We start from the raw sequence: 19,368 nt of genomic DNA, 5'->3' as shown, positions 1-19,368 counted from the left end.
ATATCTAAATTTTAAAACTTGGTTACTGAAAGATATATAAAATCTTTGACTTTTTTTATTTCATTAAAATATTTATTTAATTTTATTGCGAATCAAATCAGTATGTAAAATTAATTATTCGTTCTTTCAAATTATAACAAGCACTGGTTTCTCAACAGTGACTATATTGTTTCTCCTTTAAGATTTTTTTTCGTTTTTTAACGATGCACTATTAGATAAATATTTTTAGTGTATTATTTTAAAAAATCTCCACCTTTTATTATGCTATCCTATTTTTGAATTTTTTTGTATTTTATTTTTCAATAATTAATAAAATATAATCCTATATCTTGAAAAAGAAAAAATTATTATATTGTTTCATCTTTTGGCCCTATTCAAAGTCGTGTACAACTTTACTTTGTTAATTTACCACATTATGGTCGCACATGAGCAAATATAATTCAAGCTTTCATCTATTTAAGCTAAATTATTCAATTATCTGCTAAAATCACTGGAAGCAATTAAAAGAAAAACTCAACTTTATTGGGGATCAGAGAGGATGTCATATCGGTAACAAAAAATTAAATAAATATAATAACGCAAAAATTAGAATAAGACCACGGAAAATGTCATATCAGTAACTTTTATATCATGTATAAGTCTCATTATTTTGATATAAAAGTGATTAGACCTTCACCTTTTTTACTTTCCTAACTTCTACACTGTCTGGATTCGAAGCGAAAATGTCAACACCACATATACAAGTGAAATGGAAAATGGTAAAAAACACATTTTAAAAGAAAAAAAAAACTACGTAAACAAGTGGATGGAACTGCACTTCAAGTGAGTTTACGCCAAATGCCTCCCCTAGATTGTGTTAAGCACTTCACCCGTGGGAAAACAAAACCCGCCTTTGGAGGTCTTCCATCAATAAGAGAATTTTCATATATCTCTTTGCATTCTTGTACCACCTGATTTAACAAGAAAAACATCATTCATAAACATTGAACATTTCAAAATCAACATAAATTTTCTTCGGCCAGATTTGATAAATATATTATCAATCACTCATGACTCAAGTTGGTTCTTAATTTTTTTCTTTTATATTTTAAAATCAAATTAGTCCGTAAACTTATGTATGTGAATCATGTTAGTCCTTTTAATAAGCATTTCCATCTTGACACCGTTGGATTGTGCCCATGTGGATAGTTAAGTGCCAAGATGGCAGTCCATTAAAACGATGTTGTGGGTGACAATTAAGTGTCCACGTTGGCATGCTCTGAACATCAAGATGGAAATGGATAGAATTTTTTAGCATAATTAAACGCTATATTTTATTTACCTCCTTAGCATCTTTCCGAGGAATGCCTTCTCTAAGGGCTACAAGTTTCTCAACAACTTCAGGCTGCAATAGAACCAGGGCAACCCAATTTAAATCATCATATATCCATGCAAAAGTTTTCTAAGCAAATGAAAAAACTATATATAATAACTTAAGTAATGCAACTTTGTTTACTTGTTTTAGTAACAGATGAGCTACTACCAGAAAGCAAATTGAATAAATCAATCAAATAATTTTGGGGCAGAATGTTACCGGACAGTCAGGTTGATGCTCGAGTATATTATTATAGATGAGTGTGAACGTATCCAGGCTCTCGGCTGAAGCAAGTTCCCTCAAATCACTGAGTATACTCAATCTATTTTCAATTTTCTAATCAAGAAGAATGTGAGGGAAATTATAGTGAGAGGCTTTAACATGTAATACCAAGACTTACAGCAAATAAAATGTTTGCCGCTCATAATTTGACATTAGAATACATCACTGACAAGAAGTATAAGAGAACTTACAGATGCACTGATATGTTCCCTAAAAAAGTCCAGGATAACCTCCTCATCTAGCCTCATTCGTTCAATAGTTTCTTCCTTAATGTAGTTTTTCTGAAATTAGAAAGATGAGTAAATTTTCTTCCTTAATGTAGTCATACAAATAAAAAGCTACTACTGAAGAATTATGCACATTTTAATTTTTAGTCCACGAAAAAAAGAACCAACAATAATTGACATAGAACCTGTGTTAAAAGATGATCAACATAAACAACCACTGTTTCCTCCAGGCAGGCTTCAACAAATCTCCGAAAAGATCTATCTTCAATGTACCTGGGAAGAAATCTGATGATTTAGAAAGGCCATATTTGGGTCCATGCTTCATGCATTAGGCTTCTATAATTACCAATTTCTTTACAGATACCAAAGAAATCTGACAGAAGTGATATGGGACATGCAAAAAATTTTATCAATACAAGATTAATATGCTTAGAGAATTTACTGACAATTTTACGTCAGTAAAATAATCGCCAAATGTTGCAACCAGGTACTCTGTAACCTGCCCCTCACTCCATTCTGATATATCCACAGAAAAAAGATAAGTCAATTTTATTGTTAAGAACATCAAAATAAGGTATAAGGCATGTACTTCATGAGATATAAAAGGGAATGAAGTAAATTTACTTCCCGATAAAACCTTGACCCGAGGAATAGTGCAAGAAAGTGTTGGACACAAGGGTGCAATGAATCCAAATAGCCATGTATCAGGCACAAAATATGTGTATTTATATTTATCACACAAACTTTAAATAATTTATTGTGGGAGAAGATAATGGAGCTGATTATATTAGGAATCCTCCTAACACAAAAGAACTCCTCATCAATCTCCAAAGTTCTGACGAAGAAATAGCTAGTAAAATTTGATATGGTTAGAAGTTAGCTAGATATCAGTACTTTACCTCTATGGTATAGCTTGACCAGTAACTCCTGGACACCAGGATCTTCAAATATTACATTAACCGTTTGATGCACAGCTTCCTATCATGAAAAAAATACAATTAAACTATCAAAACACAATCTCCTCCAAATATCAGATGTTTATCAAACTGGTAAACGGAGTAATTACTTGCAATTCTAAAAATAGAATTGCATAATCTCGCATACCTTGGCAACCTCGAGAAAACCCTTACAAGTATCTTCAAAATTAACCTGAAATGTAACAGAAAACTCAAAACAAAGTCCAGGAAAAATAAAATAAAACAGAAAACCTAGGTATCCGTTCTTAATTTCCAATATCAGTCCCCATCATTGCATACTAATTAAAAAGCTCCTAACCTGCTCAGCGTAGTTCTGTGGAAGGGCTTCTATGGTACTATTACTTAGCTCCATTGCTAGATCATAGCAGCGCAAATTGTTGTTAATCTAAACACAATGATAAATTAAACCTCATGTCAACATAATTACCAAATGAAATCAACCCCGTGATGAAATAATAAGTCAAGAAGTAAAAAAATTAAATGTTTCACTGACCATAGCACAGAGAGGTTCCAAACCAATTTCAGAAGCAGGTTCTTCGAGTCTCTTCTTTTCAGCTGCTTGAAAATCAATCATCACCTGTAAAAAGAAGAAAATTTGAGCTGCGACAAACCCTTTATGGATTTCCAGTTATACCTAGCGATATTTGACCACATTGTAGCACTAGATTAAAAATACTTTTCCAAGTGCTGTCCATCTTTAACTATTATTTTCAACAGTTTAGTTTCAGAAAAAATGTAAACACATACTGCACATAGGTTACGTCTATGACCTGAATAGTTGCCAAGGCAATTCTGTACAACATGATATCAGTGCTGTTATCCCTAACAATTTGTACTTGCTCCCCAAGTATCCTGAATAAATCAACAGCAGCAGGGGTATATAGTTTTCCATCTTCTGTTTTCTTTGGGGGTTGTGTTTTATCAGCCTCCAAAATATTCAAGTACCATTTCTGAAAAACATTAACAAGAAGTTTGCTTAATGTTTAAAAAGACATTCACGAAAGAAAAAAACATGAGAAAATGTTCAAGCTAAATGAAGAAACGTGCTAGCCACGATTACCCTTGTTGTAGCTTGCATTCTTTCAACATAGGAATTCATAAGAGGATCCATGGCACCACTCTCAGAGCACACTTGGGCAAGAGTCTCATCAACACCAAGCCCAATGAGATTATCTTGGTATTCAACAACCCAACCAGTTACCTGATATATAAAAAAATAGAGGTAATCGTGTATTTTTCCCCATAAAACATTAAAAGGGAAGAGAAGAAAATAGACTAATAGAGGGAGCAGTAGAAGAAGAGGAATCATCAAGGACTAAATAATATAGCAAGATACCAAAAATCTGAAAAGATTGAAGTACGGCCTCACAATTTATAAAGCCAATTGGATCTAATTATGGGTTTTAACCAACTTGTGAAAGAAACTGGAAACTGGAAAGCTAGTAACTCGTTTCCCAAATTCGATTGAGGTAGAAAATGAATGACTTCCTCAACTTTACGCAAGAAGAATATGATACACTAAGTACATGATAACATGTTATATATGTAAACAGAAACTCCGGTGAAATACCTTTAATATCTCAATGTTTGTCAATTCAGTTGCCCTGTCACTAAACAACCTTAGCATCTGAATAAATCTCTCGGTGTACAGATTTACCATTAGCTGGAAAATTTCGTATCTGCCAGAAAGAAAAAACAGATTCAGCAGAAACAAAAACATGAACACAAAAAGAACCCTCTTCAAACAAATACTTCCTTCTTTGCCATTGATCATACATAAACAACCATTCGACATGCACAAAGATTAAGGTATATTCTTAAACGATTTGAAGATCCTTTAATCATACATAAACAACCATTCAACATACACAAACACGTGCCATAACAAGATGCAGATAAAAACATAGTGGGAAGCACATCAAAATCTTATAATGAGATTATTCGCTACCAGAAAACCTGCCTAAAAGCAGAGAAAGCAAAAGAAAAGGAAGGATTCAGCACACATCGCACCTTGGAGGAAAGCAAGGGGCTACATAGTCATAGACATCTCCAAGTTCATCAGCAATCTGTATGCCACAAAAAATACTAGTTTCCATCAGAATAAAAAAGTGTTATCTTATTTCTCTAGTACACAACAAATAATCAACGACAGAAGAAACTACAATTGTCTAAGGGAAAGAGAAAAGGGGGACCAGAAAGAAACTCGAGCCTAAAATTTAGTGCAACATACCGCTCTGGCTTCCTCTAAAGCTGCTTTCAGGTCCTCGAATACAAGCTGATCCATAAGTTAGAATGGCAGTCAGTGCCATACAGAATAGTGTCGTGAGAGTATGCAGGTGTGTGTACAAACACAAGAGCAGTGGGAACGTAGATCAGTAAGACCTACCATAGTGAGAAGCTTGTTAAAGCGTTGTTCCACAGTCTTCCTTATTTGCTCATAGCACTTATCCTTATAACCTTTACCTTGAACCTTCAATCTTTGTCGTGCTGATTTTTTCAAAGTTGTAGATGTCCTGTCATTTTCTGGTATTAACATGAAATCCATGGATGGTTCCATAATGAACCTAGAACTTCATTTATTCTCAAGTGAACATGACAGTGAAGTCAATAACATGTGGAAGCCATAGACAAGAGGACAAACATCCACCATAGTTAGGTGAGTGACATGGCCAATGTGTTAGAAAGGAAGCCATGTTAGATAAAGAAAAAGTTTCATAAGTATATTCATAAAGTGTGATTTAGAAAAAAATAAAAAAAAAGGAAAGAACTGAAGTTTTGGTCAAGAACTTGAAATTGTAAGGAAACTTAAGACACTGAATTGTGCAAGCTAAAACCTACAATAACACAAAGGCGTAAAAGGGCAACCACCCAATTGTTAAGACAGATAGACTAACAACTTCTGAAAACATGCCACAGCAAATAGTGTCAACTAAACTGAGCAAATAGTATTTGTATATAAAGAGGGGGTTATCCAAATTATTACAAATTACAGATTATAATGACCACAGTGCATCTGAACAATCCAAATAAATAATTATACATACATAGCACCCCTACGAGGATTTGCAACCGATGCCATTGCACCATCCCCTTCAGCCTCAGCTGCTTCCTCTGCAACCTGTTGATCGTAGATTTCTTGCATTTCAACAACCCTAGTGTATGAAAAACATAGTCAAAACAAGATTAGGTATCATACAACCCACTGTCTAATGAAAAGAATAAAGAGGAATAAAAATACAAAATGAAAATGAAACTGAAATTGCAGATCAACTACATACCGTAAAGCACGAACCAACGTCTGTGGGCTGGATATGGGGAAAAATAAATAAATTAAATAAAATGAAAATTGTCACTCATATCACAACAAAAGCATCTAATGTCACATAATTAACAATACGTTGCAGGAAAATGTGCTAAATGAATGGAATATAAATTATAGCCACTTGATTTTAACTACTTTTTCATGATTTCTTAACAATAGCAGTCTACTGCTCCAAATTCAACACAACCAGACATGCCATAAAATTATAAAACAACTAGGTAGGTATTAGACCTAATTCTATGTATGCAGAAATGAGTATAATAAAGATTTCATTATTTTACACTTCAGCCAAAGTGAACAAGACCCTTGAAATCCTCTCTGGCCTAGGCTTGTGCATAGAAATGTGAACGCTACTAAAGAAATAATTAAACAAAACACAATCAAATATGTTATACCTTAGAATCAATAGAAAATAAAACACCTCAAGTAACACTCAGTTGATGGAAGTTTAGAGATGCAGTTTCGTTGGAAAAATAGGCAACATGTTAATACAAGAAATACAATGAAAAGTCAGAGATATTCTTACTCAAAAACATGGCACAAACCTTTCTTTAGAAAGTTTATAGAAATTGGATATGTGACCCCATAGTGTCTTCTCAAAGGTTTCCCAGGTTCTATCTACATCTTCAAAATATTCTCTGAAACAAATGCAACAATAAGATGTGGAAAACTATATTCTTACATCATAAAATAAATGAAGAGGAAACAAAACAGTTAATTGCAAATGTCAAAGTTTATAGAAATCATCTTTTTTCAAAAGTAAAATATAAAATAAAAATTGTACTAGTCATCTATCAATAGTCGCCTCAGTTACAACCAGTAATTTAGACATTTCAACTGCACCAAAACAATGGCAGTGCTCAACCCTTCATTTCACTGAAAGCTTATGCTTAACAAAACTATATTTGCTTACAAGAGAACAAATGACCATTAGCAGGCCTGATGAATAAACAACAACTTCAATGATGAGTGAATCACTATTTCCTTATCAACTCCAATGACGCATAAATGGTATTGATTGATTCTTTTTTTTATCCGCCATCATTCTAATTTTAGTCTTTATAACTATTTCAGCATATGCGCTTAGTTCAAAATTTTAATTTTAATTCTGTCAAACATTTTTGAGAGTTTTCTTTTGATTCTTATATAACTATAATCACTTAATAGTGAAACTAAATAACAAGGACAAAACATAATCATGGAAATTAGGAGGGAACAAAACAAAAGCAATGGTGTTGTTTGATCCATGTAGTCGATCCCGTCTAGTAAGATAAAGCTATGTTGTTGTAATTATTGTTCTTGTAAAACAAAAGCAAAAAAATTACAAACACAAAAATCAAAACAAGTCAAATTTACAGTGACTAAAACATACTTAAACGTTTAAATATTTTATAATAGCCACTAACAATGTCTACAATAAAATAGAAGCACACTGGAACATATATCTGAAACTACCAATTTCCAAGGATTGACAGCATAAAGGATAACCTAAGCAGATATATTACTGAAAAAGTAAACTAGCGGCTTCATTCTTTTTCTTTTTATTGAAAAGAATAGTTGGTCATCACATAAATGTATGGGGGGCTTTTGCAGGTTGCAATTCAGTCCCACAATATGTGGAAGGCCCCTCCAGGGTTCATATTCAGTTATGCACACAGATAACGAACATCACAGTTAAGTTAAAGTAACAGACCTTAGTCTCCCAACCTCTTCCTTGTGAGATCCTGCAGCTGCTAATGCAAACCTCCGCTTTCCATCCAAAGCTGTTAACCTCTGTTAAGGAAGAATATATATATATATATATATATTAGAACTTAAAATGTAATTCATTTGGACAAGAATTACCCCTTTTAATGAGGAAACGATATTTGGAACTCTATGTAAGACCAGCCTTACCTCATAAGTGTTGACAATTTCTTTGTCATCACTCAAAGAATCTCGAGCTTCCGCTGCCTCATCAGAGATGGACATCATACCTTCAACATCCTATCAGAAATCCAAACAAGAAGTTAGCCAAACCATAAAACAATGAAGGGTGGGCGAGGTCATGTTTACTCAAAAACAGGATAAAAGACTGCAAATATGCAAGTGTATGCCTGTATCAATCCCATTCCAATATTGAACTATCCACAAAATTACAAAGTTCAATACAAGGCAGTATTCAAGAGGGACATTGAAACAATGTAGTTAAACACAAGTCTGAGGGTCAGAATCCTTACTGCAATACTTGCTCACAAATAGCTAAATACTATTACAGAGAGGGATGGGAAGTAATAGATAATAACTCTCTAGATTGTTAAGAGTCCTTAAATTTAATAACGAATTATAGAGAAATTTATAGACAGAAAAATTACCTTCAAGGTTGTGTTTAAGTTATTTCGTGCATTGCTAAGTAGCTTTATCTGGTCATGATTATCAATTAATGTTTGGCATTCCTGACATAACCTGATGCCCAGCGAAATCAAGATAAGCTCAAATTAAAAGATATAATGATGAAAGTTCATGCAATTAAATGATATAATGATCCAAGAACTCGTAACAATTTTCAGTCTGTCTCATGTTTAAACATACTTCTCAATAGAGACAAAGTTTTCACGAAGCTGATTTATGCTCTGCTCAGAAAGGGAGAGTGATTTCAATCCATCCTGGGCCTCCTCAACCTGCAGAAGAATGTTATCATGCAAAGCACACGAAAATATGAGTGTGCGGTAAGCTTAATTGTCCAATATCAAGAGCAGAAAACTGGTGATACATGTTTGATGGCTAGACATAACAATGATACAAGATCTCACAATTCAGATTAGGATAGTTTAAATTAATACTGTTTAGAAATAATATATATACCAAAAAATTAAAAGGCAATTTACCTGCTCTCCAACCATTGTACTAAGTTGCGCATCATTTGCCTGAAAGTAACAGAAAATAGAAACACTCAGTTCTAGGAATGCCTGCTCTCAAATTGTGTACAAAATAGTTGCAAGAAAGGCCAATTACTAAAAAGATACCTGACACCACATGTTATGGAACATGTATATATCATTGTAGATAGTATATACAAAACAAAAAGATAAGTATAGATTATAGGCTACAGGCTGTATATAAGGTATTTGAACTAAAACTTGGATTATTTGGGAATGTACTGATTCATTGCATAACAAAGTCAATGATAGAAATCAGTGATTCAGTGGAAAAACTGCAAACTTAAATTAATATTTGATGAAACAAAATAATACAAAAAAAAAAGTGAAAAGTACTAAATGTTCTTAAACTTTAAACTTCTAAAGAGCTGTAAATCACAATCATTGTGACACTATTAAAAAAGTTAGCAACAAATAGAAGGTCGACAATGCTAGCAAAACATTTTTCCTTCTTGACATGTAAGAAATCTGAATCAACAAGGGAAAACTCCAAGAAACAATCCATCCCATTTTTCCACCACCCCATTCCATCCCTTCAAGGACAGAACATAAACTACATTGCAGCTAGTATGGACCATCACACCTCCACAATGCCGAAAGATTTCTCAAAATTAGTCTGTACAACTAATTAGCTACACACCCACACAAGACATGCATAAAATCTGCCCCTTCTATTAAAATCCTATTTTCTATCAGCAGCGCCCTCTACTTAAAACCTTGAAGTAGATCCCTAACTCCATTTGCAACCTCTGACAATTGCACAACAACCAAACAAATTGCCAATAGATTAAAGAATAAAACACTTATTCCAACTATAGGAAAATCCATAGTTCCCGTTCTAAGTAGATTCCATAACTCCAAACTCACTGAATCGAAGTTGCTTAAATTTCATTACACTAAATCTAAAGCTCATTCAACAACAACAACAAGATCACACGAATTTTATTCAAATGAAATTAAGCTAATAAAATCAACGGAATAAAAAAGCAGCGAAACCTGTTGGCGCGAAATGTAATCGGCCTTGATGGAAGAGATTGACTGCAGAAGCTCCGGAAGAGGTAGCAGCTTTGCCACCTCCCGAACCGCCGCCTCCTTCGCTTCCACACCGAGATCCTCCGCCAGCATCTTTGCCTCTACAAAATTCAAAAAACAAAAACAAAATAAGGAAGGAAAAGATATCCTATTCAACTAGTCAGAAAACGAACGGAGTTCAAGTTTGCAAGCGAGCTTGAATTGTGAAAGAACAAAATCAATTAATTACATGATTTCAGTTAGTTAAAGGAAGTTAGTATCGAACTTTGTGTTGCTAGGAGAAATAAGTGCAGCAAGATAATTTGTGGTCAAAAGAAGTCAAACTAGTCTCGAACAGCGTATGAAGATGCAAAACCTGTTCGTTAACGGAGATCGGTGACCTGCGCGCAATTGCCGGAGAGAGAGAGAGAGAGAGAGAGAGAGAGAGAGAGAGAGAGGCAATACAGAAGTTAATCAAGTTATGCTGTAGAAAAGTAAAATAGACAGAAAAGTATTATTAGATTTTTTTTTTCAGAAGGTCTAAGGAAATTTTATAGACATTGAATTGAACTATTATGAAATTTGAAATATTATGTAAATCTAAAGAAAAAGAAAAGGTTGTAATAAAAAATAATCTTTATCGAAAACAGTTTTTCCTTTAATTTTTTTATTAACTATTTACATATATGAGACTATGAGTGAAATAATTTCTTTTAGTTCTAAAAATAGAAAATTCTCTCTCAAAAATAACATTTGAAAAATGCACCTCTAATTTCAAAATGATATGCAAAAGTAAATGACAAGTTAGAAAACGGTTATAGTGCGTATCATAATTTTAAAATAAAAAAAAACTATTATCAATTTTTTTTTGGTGTACAACTATCATCAATTTTTTAATGATATGTTCTTCTAAATCAATAAATGGAAATTTACCCCCAAAAGAAAAAGAAACAAATTAATAGAGAATTGTTGGGACTGAATAAATATATTTTTTGTTTTTGTTGAACATAGATAAATAGAATATATAATACTTACTTTTTTGTTTTTGGTAGTTAGAAATTCATACAATAAACTCGTTTTTGCTTTTTGGTAATGGATATGATACTTACTTAACGTGTATAATACTTACTTTTTCGTTTTCTGGTAATGGATATGAGCCTTGTTTTTTATTTTTGCAAATTTTACCCAAACATTAATGTAGTAATGATGCTGTGCATATATACATGGGTCATATCTTGTTCAGCTAACTCTCTCGGCTAAATTTTTTTATTATGGACCAAGACAGTGTGTAATTAAATTATATTGGTTTTATATGTTTTGTTTTTGGTATGGAAATGTGTAATTGGTTGGTCCAATTATTTTGTAAGAGAATTTTCTAAAAATATTTAATACTAAATAGAAAAATCCATTTTGTTAGTTGTGATTTTTTTATTTCGAAGTTCACAAATCAGATTATCTAACGTTTGTCCCTTTTCTCCCCCCAAAATCGAAAGAACCAATTTCCTACACTTTAAATTAGACAGTGCCACATTTGATATTTGATATTAACACCCTTACAATCCATGAAAAACACCATTCTCGCTCCAATATAAAAAATAATTTGCAAATTTTGTCAACTACATAGAAACAATATTTTTATTCTTAGACCCAACATGAACCTTCCAATATATATACCTCAATCTCCAATAATAGCACAACATCATTCTAACATTTCAGTAAGCAATTTGAACTGTTTGTTCCTATTTATCACCACAAAGGCAATAAGCCACCATGGTTGCCAACATCCAATTCCATCATATTACTCTGACTTTGATTTTCTGCTCGGCATTATTGATTTTCAAGTCACATCGCGCACTCTACGAGATAATAACCACATATTACCAAGCATAATATATTGCTTAAATTTTAGTGATAGTTGCTTTGCTACAAAGATAATTACAATATTATGTGGTGCTTGAAATGACATAGATCCATCCCCTAGCTGAATTAGCATTTTATCGTGCTGAATGAGCATAAAATTATAGTGAAATATAGATACATAATTTTTATATGCTATTCAACTTGACAGGTGACATACATCGACCGTTTCAAAGAGTTCTCCATTAACTATCTAGGCATCAAGAAATGTTGTGTTCACCAGAAGAACAGAATGATATACGCATAATAAGTCAAGGGCTAACTTGTTTGAAGCCAAATTCAAAGAATATGTTTCATTGAGGAACGGTTGCGGTTGTTGTCATGTGCCTTGGGTCTGTAAGCAATGATTTTATGTTCACAAGACCGGCTTTCCTCATTGTTTCTTCTACATCTGTCAAGTAATACTCATCAAGAAAGGGCTCTGTGCTCTTCATCAATGTAAATAGGACTGGAGACAATTCCTGCAAGATATAAAAGATTTCAACACGGAAAGCCGTTCTATGCGATTCTAGATCTCACTTCATTCTGTTTCCTCTGAAATGAGAAACATTATAAGAGTTTCTGTAACTGTCTTCATAATCTTCAGCAATATGACAATATTGCTTCTGGTATGTAATGATTTAATGTCTCACAGAAAAGATTTTTAATGTTCAGTCATTAGAATATAGAAATAAAGGTAGTATGACAATTTGATGTAATGGATCTTCCTTTATGAAATGTTAATTAGCAATAGTTGGATGTTGGAAACTCGCTAAGATTTCAAAAGTCACGAAAGTTTGGACTTGAATTTCTCAGCATTGGGATTGTTAGAGATTAGTGGATCATTGTCAAATTTCCTTTCACTTGTTAATGCTTATGGGTTTGACACAATAAGAGATAAAATCCGCACGAAATGTCTTATCTCATGGATAATCAAATATGATTGCGCGGAGAGGCGGGACAATACCTGAAGGATCTTTGACTTTGGCTGCAGAAGACAGCAGTAATAATATGAGAAATTCTTTCTACAGGAAAATACAAGTTAAAATAAAATAAAAACTAAATATTAAAAGAAGTGAAGACAATATATACCGAATTATCCGTCAGGGCTAGAGTGCCTCCAGGCCTAAGGAGACGGAATGCTTCGTTTACTATGTTCACTATAGCTCTTGTGGGACATTCATGAAACTGCATAATATCATGGATTCCTGAATTAAAATCTACTACATAACTTCTCCAAAACTATGTTTCACCAATCCATCTATGCATGTATCACTTTAACAGTTATCAGAACAGCATTCAAAAGATGTCATGAACCATCCCCTTGTTGGCTAGAACTTGTGACATGCAACAAATATCACCTTTAGTCAATAGTCCATTGTCATGCATGTTTGGAAACATTGCTATTAATCCACAAAAGTTTCAAAGATTCCACTACTTGAGAAGTAACTAATATTTTGAGATTACACTGGTATATAGTGATATGACAACAGAAAGTTGAATAGATTTGATGCAAGAATGCCAAAAGTTCGTCAGATCAGTCATCCAATTAGAACCTTGAAAATGCACATGTTCTAAGTGTCCATAGCAGCAACCTTATCATATCATGAAGCAATTCTCATTGCAAAAGTACAGAGGGATTTTTATACTCATTTGTTGAATAGATTAACAGAAACAGGCATACATATATCACAATTCAGAAACTTTAGCAAAGGACTTAATAGGAGTTTAAAAGGCATACCACATATGAAATAGACACAATGTCAAATGATTTAGCTGGCAAGCCAGTGTCTTCGCCATTTGCATGTATCCATCTTATAGGATATTTTCTAGGAACTCCTCTCTTAGCCTTGTATTGAGCCACGGCTAGAAAATAAGGTGACAGATCTAGCCCCTGGAACAACCATACCAATCTTTAAGTGAAAGGCTTCTTTCATTCTTGGTAAATTCAAGATGGTCAAGACTCAAGAATGATTTTGTTATGTAAACTCTCAATAAATGCAACTTCATAGTGTAGGAAAATTTATTTTCATCCAGCAAAAATCTCACTTACGGTAACTTTGGCCATGGGGAACTTGTCTGCAAGATATCCTGTGCTCACACCAACAGAGCATCCAATATCTAGTACGTCACGGACTGTGGATGTTCCTGAATAAGTTATATGGTGTTGTTCAATTGCACGAATCCAATTTCCACGCATTATCTCATTTGCTTCATCTACTGAAGACGCATCTGGAATTGCCCTCATTGCCATTGACATTGTAGCAGGCTCCGCTTCTGCTGCTGCCTATCATAAACAATAATATAACTCAGATTTGAAACTTATTTCTTTGAGATTGCAGTTTTGCAGACAGCAGAAATCACCAACAGATTTCCATCACAAGAAAAGACCCGATGTATACAACTGTCAAAGAAACAAACAAGAAAAAGCTACATAATACATAAGACAATATACTTTTGTCAAACAATTCAAGATCGCTTATCAGCTTATGTACATAAGCAAGTAAAGTTAATTGTCTGCAAATATGATAGACACAAAGAATGATCACACACTTCAGCTAAATCATACTACCTTCGCAAAAGTCACTGTCGAAATAAAATAAGAAACAAAATAAAAATGCAGCAAACATTTGTCCCTACTAACTAGATGTATGCCAGGACTGAAGGCTCAGTAGAGATTTTGAAACAAGATTCAAGATACAACTGTACATATTAACAAAACTTTCTGGTGTTGCCGTCTTGTTTGCATTCCAATGGCACAAAACAGTATAGCATCTTTGACTATCACAAAGTAGAACTAATTGCATGACATCAAAATACAGGTGTATATAACAGCCATAAGCTGTGCACAGCTTGCACCTACCAGTTAGGAACACATCATATGTATCTAGAAGGACTACAGATCATTGACCAAACCATCCATTGCAATTTGCTAAAATTGTGAAAGAATTACCACTTACCAGCCATGTAAGATTTCCCTCCTCATAAGCATGGAACGGGTTCAAATAATCTGCGAAGTGGATTGCCACTCTATCATTAAACTTGCACAAGCAAGAGTGGAAACAAAAATGCATAGAAGGGTAAAAAGACAGAGGAGATTACAATCTGGGTATACTAAAGAATTGTTTTGAATGCTTTCCAGCTCCTTATACACTTCAGACTCTAAAATCTCTTTTGTCATTTCCCTCCAAGGTATGTTTTTCTTCTCAGCTGTACTGTTCATTATTCACAATAACCAAAATTAAGAAAAAATTTAAAAGATAGAATGTTTATATTTGGACATGCTCATTTAAAAATTGGTGGAATCTGTAATCTGAGGTGTTGAACTTTTGCTTATATAAAAACCTATCCGAAAATCATATGTATATAGCATATTCATTCATTTCCCCCTTGATCAGATAACTCAAGCATTTCGAATTAGGGAAATACTTGCATGTATCTTGAGCATATATAATAGATACTACTGCTACTACTACTGCTAAAATTACTGTATGAAAATTAAGCGCGAAGGAAGAGGAATTGACCTTATGAAAACCTGCCTGGCACCAAGCTTGAGGAGAGAGTATAAGGGCTTGAAAGAGATGAGAGCTGCAACCAAACGAGACAGAGGAGTCTCCCCACTCCAGTTCGGTCGAACCAGCACTCCTTCTTCGAACCCTTCCACGCTTGCGGTTGTTGTGTCAGGCGCCGCCGCGTGAACCGCCCAGTGCCGCATTCTCACGCTGGTAATCATGCTACTTCTCGGTGGCTTAATGGCCGTTGTTGCGGCATTGCCACTGGCGGAAATGAGTGAAGAAGAGAGGTAGTTCTGAAGAGAAGTTGTTAGCGCCATTCCTTCCTTTCTTTCTTGTGTGGAAAATCCCAAAATGCCACAGTGGCAACAATCACCATGGTCGTAGACTCGTAGTACATCGCAACGCAATCTCACTCCTGCACCATATCGCACCACGTGGAATTTTACTTTATAAATATAAATATAAATATATCTATATTTTGATTATTTTCATAACTATAGATAACAGGTTGGATTTTTTAAATAAATAAAATAAATATAATATTTATCGATATAATCGCAGAATTTGTGTTTTTGTCTTGCATTATTAGCGTAACATATATACGCATATCAACATATCTATTTCATTAAACGATATATCTACAACCTTTTTTATTCTTTTAGTTATAAAAATAAAATATTCATTTTGCAACATCTTTTTAAATAATTGATATATCAATTGATTTCTACAAATTAAAACATCTTACATATTATGAAGAATCTTTCACAATAGAAAAAATAGAGATACACAATGAAAATACTAAATAATATAAATAATGGATATCTTGGATGTTCAATGATTCTTAGTTGGATTGTGATTATTCTTTTTAATTCGGTTTGCTCATGCACAGTTAACACTACCTAGATGTTTAATTTACTAGATGTGCGAATAGTTATCCTAATATCGGGATTTAGAAGATAATTTGGGATAAAATATTTTTTTATTTTATTTGGTCAATTCTAGAACTCATTGTTCACAAAAGTCATTGTCTATCTAACAAAATCGCATAAAATATAATTAAGGTTCTACAAATTAAACTAAAATGTGGACTGAAATTAAGTTGAAGAATTTAAAATTGGCCCTAGGGATTTGGTTTCAATTGACAGTGCTAAATTAGAGATCCGACTTTCTGAAAAATATCTCCAAGCAACTGTATGAAATGCCAAAGAAACCTTTTTTTTTCTAAGTTAAAAGTGATACTCGAATTCGCGACCTCGAGGTGAGTATAAAAAAGCTATACCATTTGAGCAAAAAACCTATTTCATTGCACAAAATTGTGTACATGCATTGACAAAATTGAATAACAAAGATGAAAGGATAATTGATTGTGGTATTATTCCCATGTATCTCCATTCTCCACTATCATCATTGTTCATGAAAATACATTGAAATTACATAATTGGCTATTTTACACTCTAACGTACCTGAATTATTCACATCAAATCATACATAGCAAATGAATAGGGAAAAATTCATAGGCATCCAAACCTTGATCAAAATAGTTGATTCAGAATTCCCAGTTACTTAAAATTTAAAATGTCCTTCAATTATAACATTTTGATCTGAACACTTGGATTTTAGATTTTCCACTTGGATTCCTTGATCTAGCCTTTTTACCGGTATTAGAGGATCTATCTCACTACCTCTATTCCAAATAGGCAAAATTTCTGTCACAAATTTACTAATATTTTTCTTCTGAATTCCCTCCTTAACAAGCTCTTCAAACTCACCGGAATTTCCCCTCAAATCTAACAGAACACTGCACATCCCTTGTTGATTACAATAGTCCAGAATCACATCTAGATTTATCTGATTCAAAATGACGGTTTCGATTCCTTTTTTCGCCAGTTCTGGAGCAGTTGCTGTTCCGTTATCTGTAAAAACTATCACTTTATCAGTAACTTCATTGACAGCAAGCGGAATTTCGTTTGAAGAACTAGAATCCTTATGTATTACAATCCGGAGCGGCTGATTTGCTCCAGGTTCTTGAGATGAAGGTATTGATATGTTCCCACTGAATAAGGAAGAGGAAAGTATCACTGCATCATATTCTTGTAATAAACGTGAATAGTATCCACCACATTCTGTAACTTCATCCCCAAGTAAGTCCAAAAAATTCCCATTGACAGAAAGAGAATATCTGCAAAGCAGAAAAGGCAATGCTATGAAATGTATAGCATTATATGCTAAAAACCAAAACTTCTATGTGCACCAACAGAACAAACGTGCCTGAATGAGTGTGTTTGGAAACATGTTTGGACAGTCTTAGAGATATAACCATTAATGTTACCTTCTCCTATCAGCTTAAAGATCATAATTATTTTTTGTTTGGAATGGCTTTTAGAGAAACTACCAATATAAATCACTTTTATATCATAATCTGCTTTGCAGAATTAATTCTAGTAGATTCAACTCTAGAAAAGTAGAACCAAAATCATTAATGATAAGCAAGAAGAGGATTTAAATTACCTCAATGTAAGGAGAGGTTTTCCGGTCAACATGCGATGAACAAAGGCCTCGTTAAGGCTCTTGCATAACTCTTCCTCTACACCAACAACAACTTCAATACCTGCATCTCTCAATCTAGCCAACCCTTTGGATTCCACAAGGGGATTTGGATCCACCATCCCAACCACCACTTTTTTCACTTTGGCTTTGATTAAAGCTTCAGTGCAAGGTGGAGTCCTTCCGAAATGATTACAGGGTTCTAAGCTCACATAGGCCGTGGCATTCTCTGCCAAATCTCCAGCATCTCTCAAGGCAAACACCTGAAAATTCCCATCTACTTTCTCAGCATAATCATCACCAAAGGCATTCTCTTTCTAAACCTGGATGAAGAGTTACAAATTTACAAATTCTCTTTCTAATCATAACTAATGAAAACTATGGTCACAAATACAAATATATTCTTATGTTCACAAGGAAATCATCAGAATTCAAATTAGGCTTCTTAATTCTGATACATGTTAGACTGAAATACCAATGCAATAAAACCTATAGAGAATCCAACATAAAATACATTGTAAAAAGATGCACAATCCACATAATAATATAGTAATATTGTATTAAAACAAATAAAAGGAAAAATTTTGAGAAGTTCCATACCTCAGCATGCGGTTGACCTGCTTTAGGGTGGAACCCTTGACCAACAATTTTCCCATCTTTCACAATAACACACCCCACCATTGGATTGGGGCTTGTGAAGCCAACAGCTTTTCTTGCAAGCTCAACACACCTTCTTATGTAAAACCCATCATCACAATCGCCAACATCACTTTCTCCATTAGAGAGACCACACTGTGCTACTACACCCACATAACCATCATAGCTACTCATCAAACCAGGTACGCTTTGACTCAAAAAAATTGATTTTTGAAACAAATGATTGAGACCCACATTGAAACTGAGCTTGGAGGAGTGATGGGGTTGTTGAAAAGTTGCAAAATTTGGGGAAGATGCATTGTTTAGGAATCTGGGCACACGTAGAGTGCAGTGTGGGAGTGAAAAGAGTTGTGCTTGCATTATTGTGATAAGAGAAAGATGCAGAAAATGTAGGATTAAAGGTAAAAATAAATAAATAAATAAATAATATTAATAATAAAATAAAACAACAAAGCGAGTTTTTTATCAAAGAAAGAAAAATCGGCGGAACTAAATACAACCCTAATAAAGGGGGAATGTCTATAAAAATTACTTTTTTTAATAAAAAATCCAAAAAAAAAATCAATCATGAGTAATGTATATATTTTTTTTCTAAATTTAGTAAAATATTCATTCTTGACCCAATTTTACTCTTCACCAATAAAATTTCCATAATACCTATATGC

The 19,368-nt window shown here is 33.7% G+C and overlaps 3 protein-coding genes across 5 annotated transcripts; all 3 read right to left on the bottom strand.

The window, feature by feature from the left end:
• Window positions 1-591: 591 nt before the first annotated feature.
• On the bottom strand, window positions 592-10,617 carry LOC112803060 (exocyst complex component SEC6). Of its 3 annotated transcripts, none has more exons than XM_025846515.3 (26): window positions 10,468-10,617; window positions 10,077-10,213; window positions 9,030-9,068; window positions 8,734-8,822; window positions 8,517-8,607; window positions 8,059-8,148; window positions 7,856-7,935; window positions 6,708-6,800; window positions 6,119-6,145; window positions 5,885-5,992; window positions 5,227-5,353; window positions 5,071-5,115; window positions 4,851-4,906; window positions 4,411-4,519; window positions 3,901-4,041; window positions 3,611-3,790; window positions 3,334-3,417; window positions 3,139-3,225; window positions 2,968-3,012; window positions 2,763-2,841; window positions 2,310-2,379; window positions 2,049-2,136; window positions 1,828-1,917; window positions 1,574-1,690; window positions 1,322-1,384; window positions 592-950 (listed from the first exon to the last, which is right to left on the bottom strand). In XM_025846515.3, the coding sequence occupies exons 2-26, from the start codon at window positions 10,203-10,205 to the stop codon at window positions 819-821; spliced, it is 2,259 nt and encodes a 752-aa protein (XP_025702300.1). In that variant the 5' UTR covers window positions 10,206-10,213; window positions 10,468-10,617; the 3' UTR covers window positions 592-818. The 3 variants fall into 3 exon arrangements, with proteins under 3 accessions (XP_025702300.1, XP_072094000.1, XP_072093999.1); XM_072237899.1 differs by having other exon boundaries at window positions 10,342-10,616; XM_072237898.1 differs by having other exon boundaries at window positions 10,378-10,607.
• Window positions 10,618-11,968: 1,351 nt separating this feature from the next.
• LOC112803057 (uncharacterized) lies at window positions 11,969-15,963 on the bottom strand. The gene is made up of 8 exons (XM_025846512.2): window positions 15,512-15,963; window positions 15,090-15,202; window positions 14,948-14,997; window positions 14,041-14,274; window positions 13,729-13,881; window positions 13,080-13,175; window positions 12,955-12,975; window positions 11,969-12,469 (listed from the first exon to the last, which is right to left on the bottom strand). The coding sequence occupies exons 1-8, from the start codon at window positions 15,817-15,819 to the stop codon at window positions 12,302-12,304; spliced, it is 1,143 nt and encodes a 380-aa protein (XP_025702297.1). The 5' UTR covers window positions 15,820-15,963; the 3' UTR covers window positions 11,969-12,301.
• An 888-nt stretch (window positions 15,964-16,851) lies between these two features.
• On the bottom strand, window positions 16,852-19,170 carry LOC112803056 (riboflavin biosynthesis protein PYRD, chloroplastic). Its single transcript, XM_025846511.3, has 3 exons — window positions 18,647-19,170; window positions 18,011-18,309; window positions 16,852-17,681 (listed from the first exon to the last, which is right to left on the bottom strand). Exons 1-3 carry the CDS (start codon window positions 19,061-19,063, stop codon window positions 17,066-17,068), a joined length of 1,332 nt encoding a protein of 443 aa, XP_025702296.1. The 5' UTR covers window positions 19,064-19,170; the 3' UTR covers window positions 16,852-17,065.
• Window positions 19,171-19,368: the final 198 nt, after the last annotated feature.

This window comes from Arachis hypogaea, chromosome 5 (genome assembly GCF_003086295.3).
Source record: "Arachis hypogaea cultivar Tifrunner chromosome 5, arahy.Tifrunner.gnm2.J5K5, whole genome shotgun sequence".
Taxonomy (NCBI): domain Eukaryota; kingdom Viridiplantae; phylum Streptophyta; class Magnoliopsida; order Fabales; family Fabaceae; genus Arachis; species Arachis hypogaea.
This window is presented reverse-complemented; position numbering and strand designations above follow the sequence as displayed.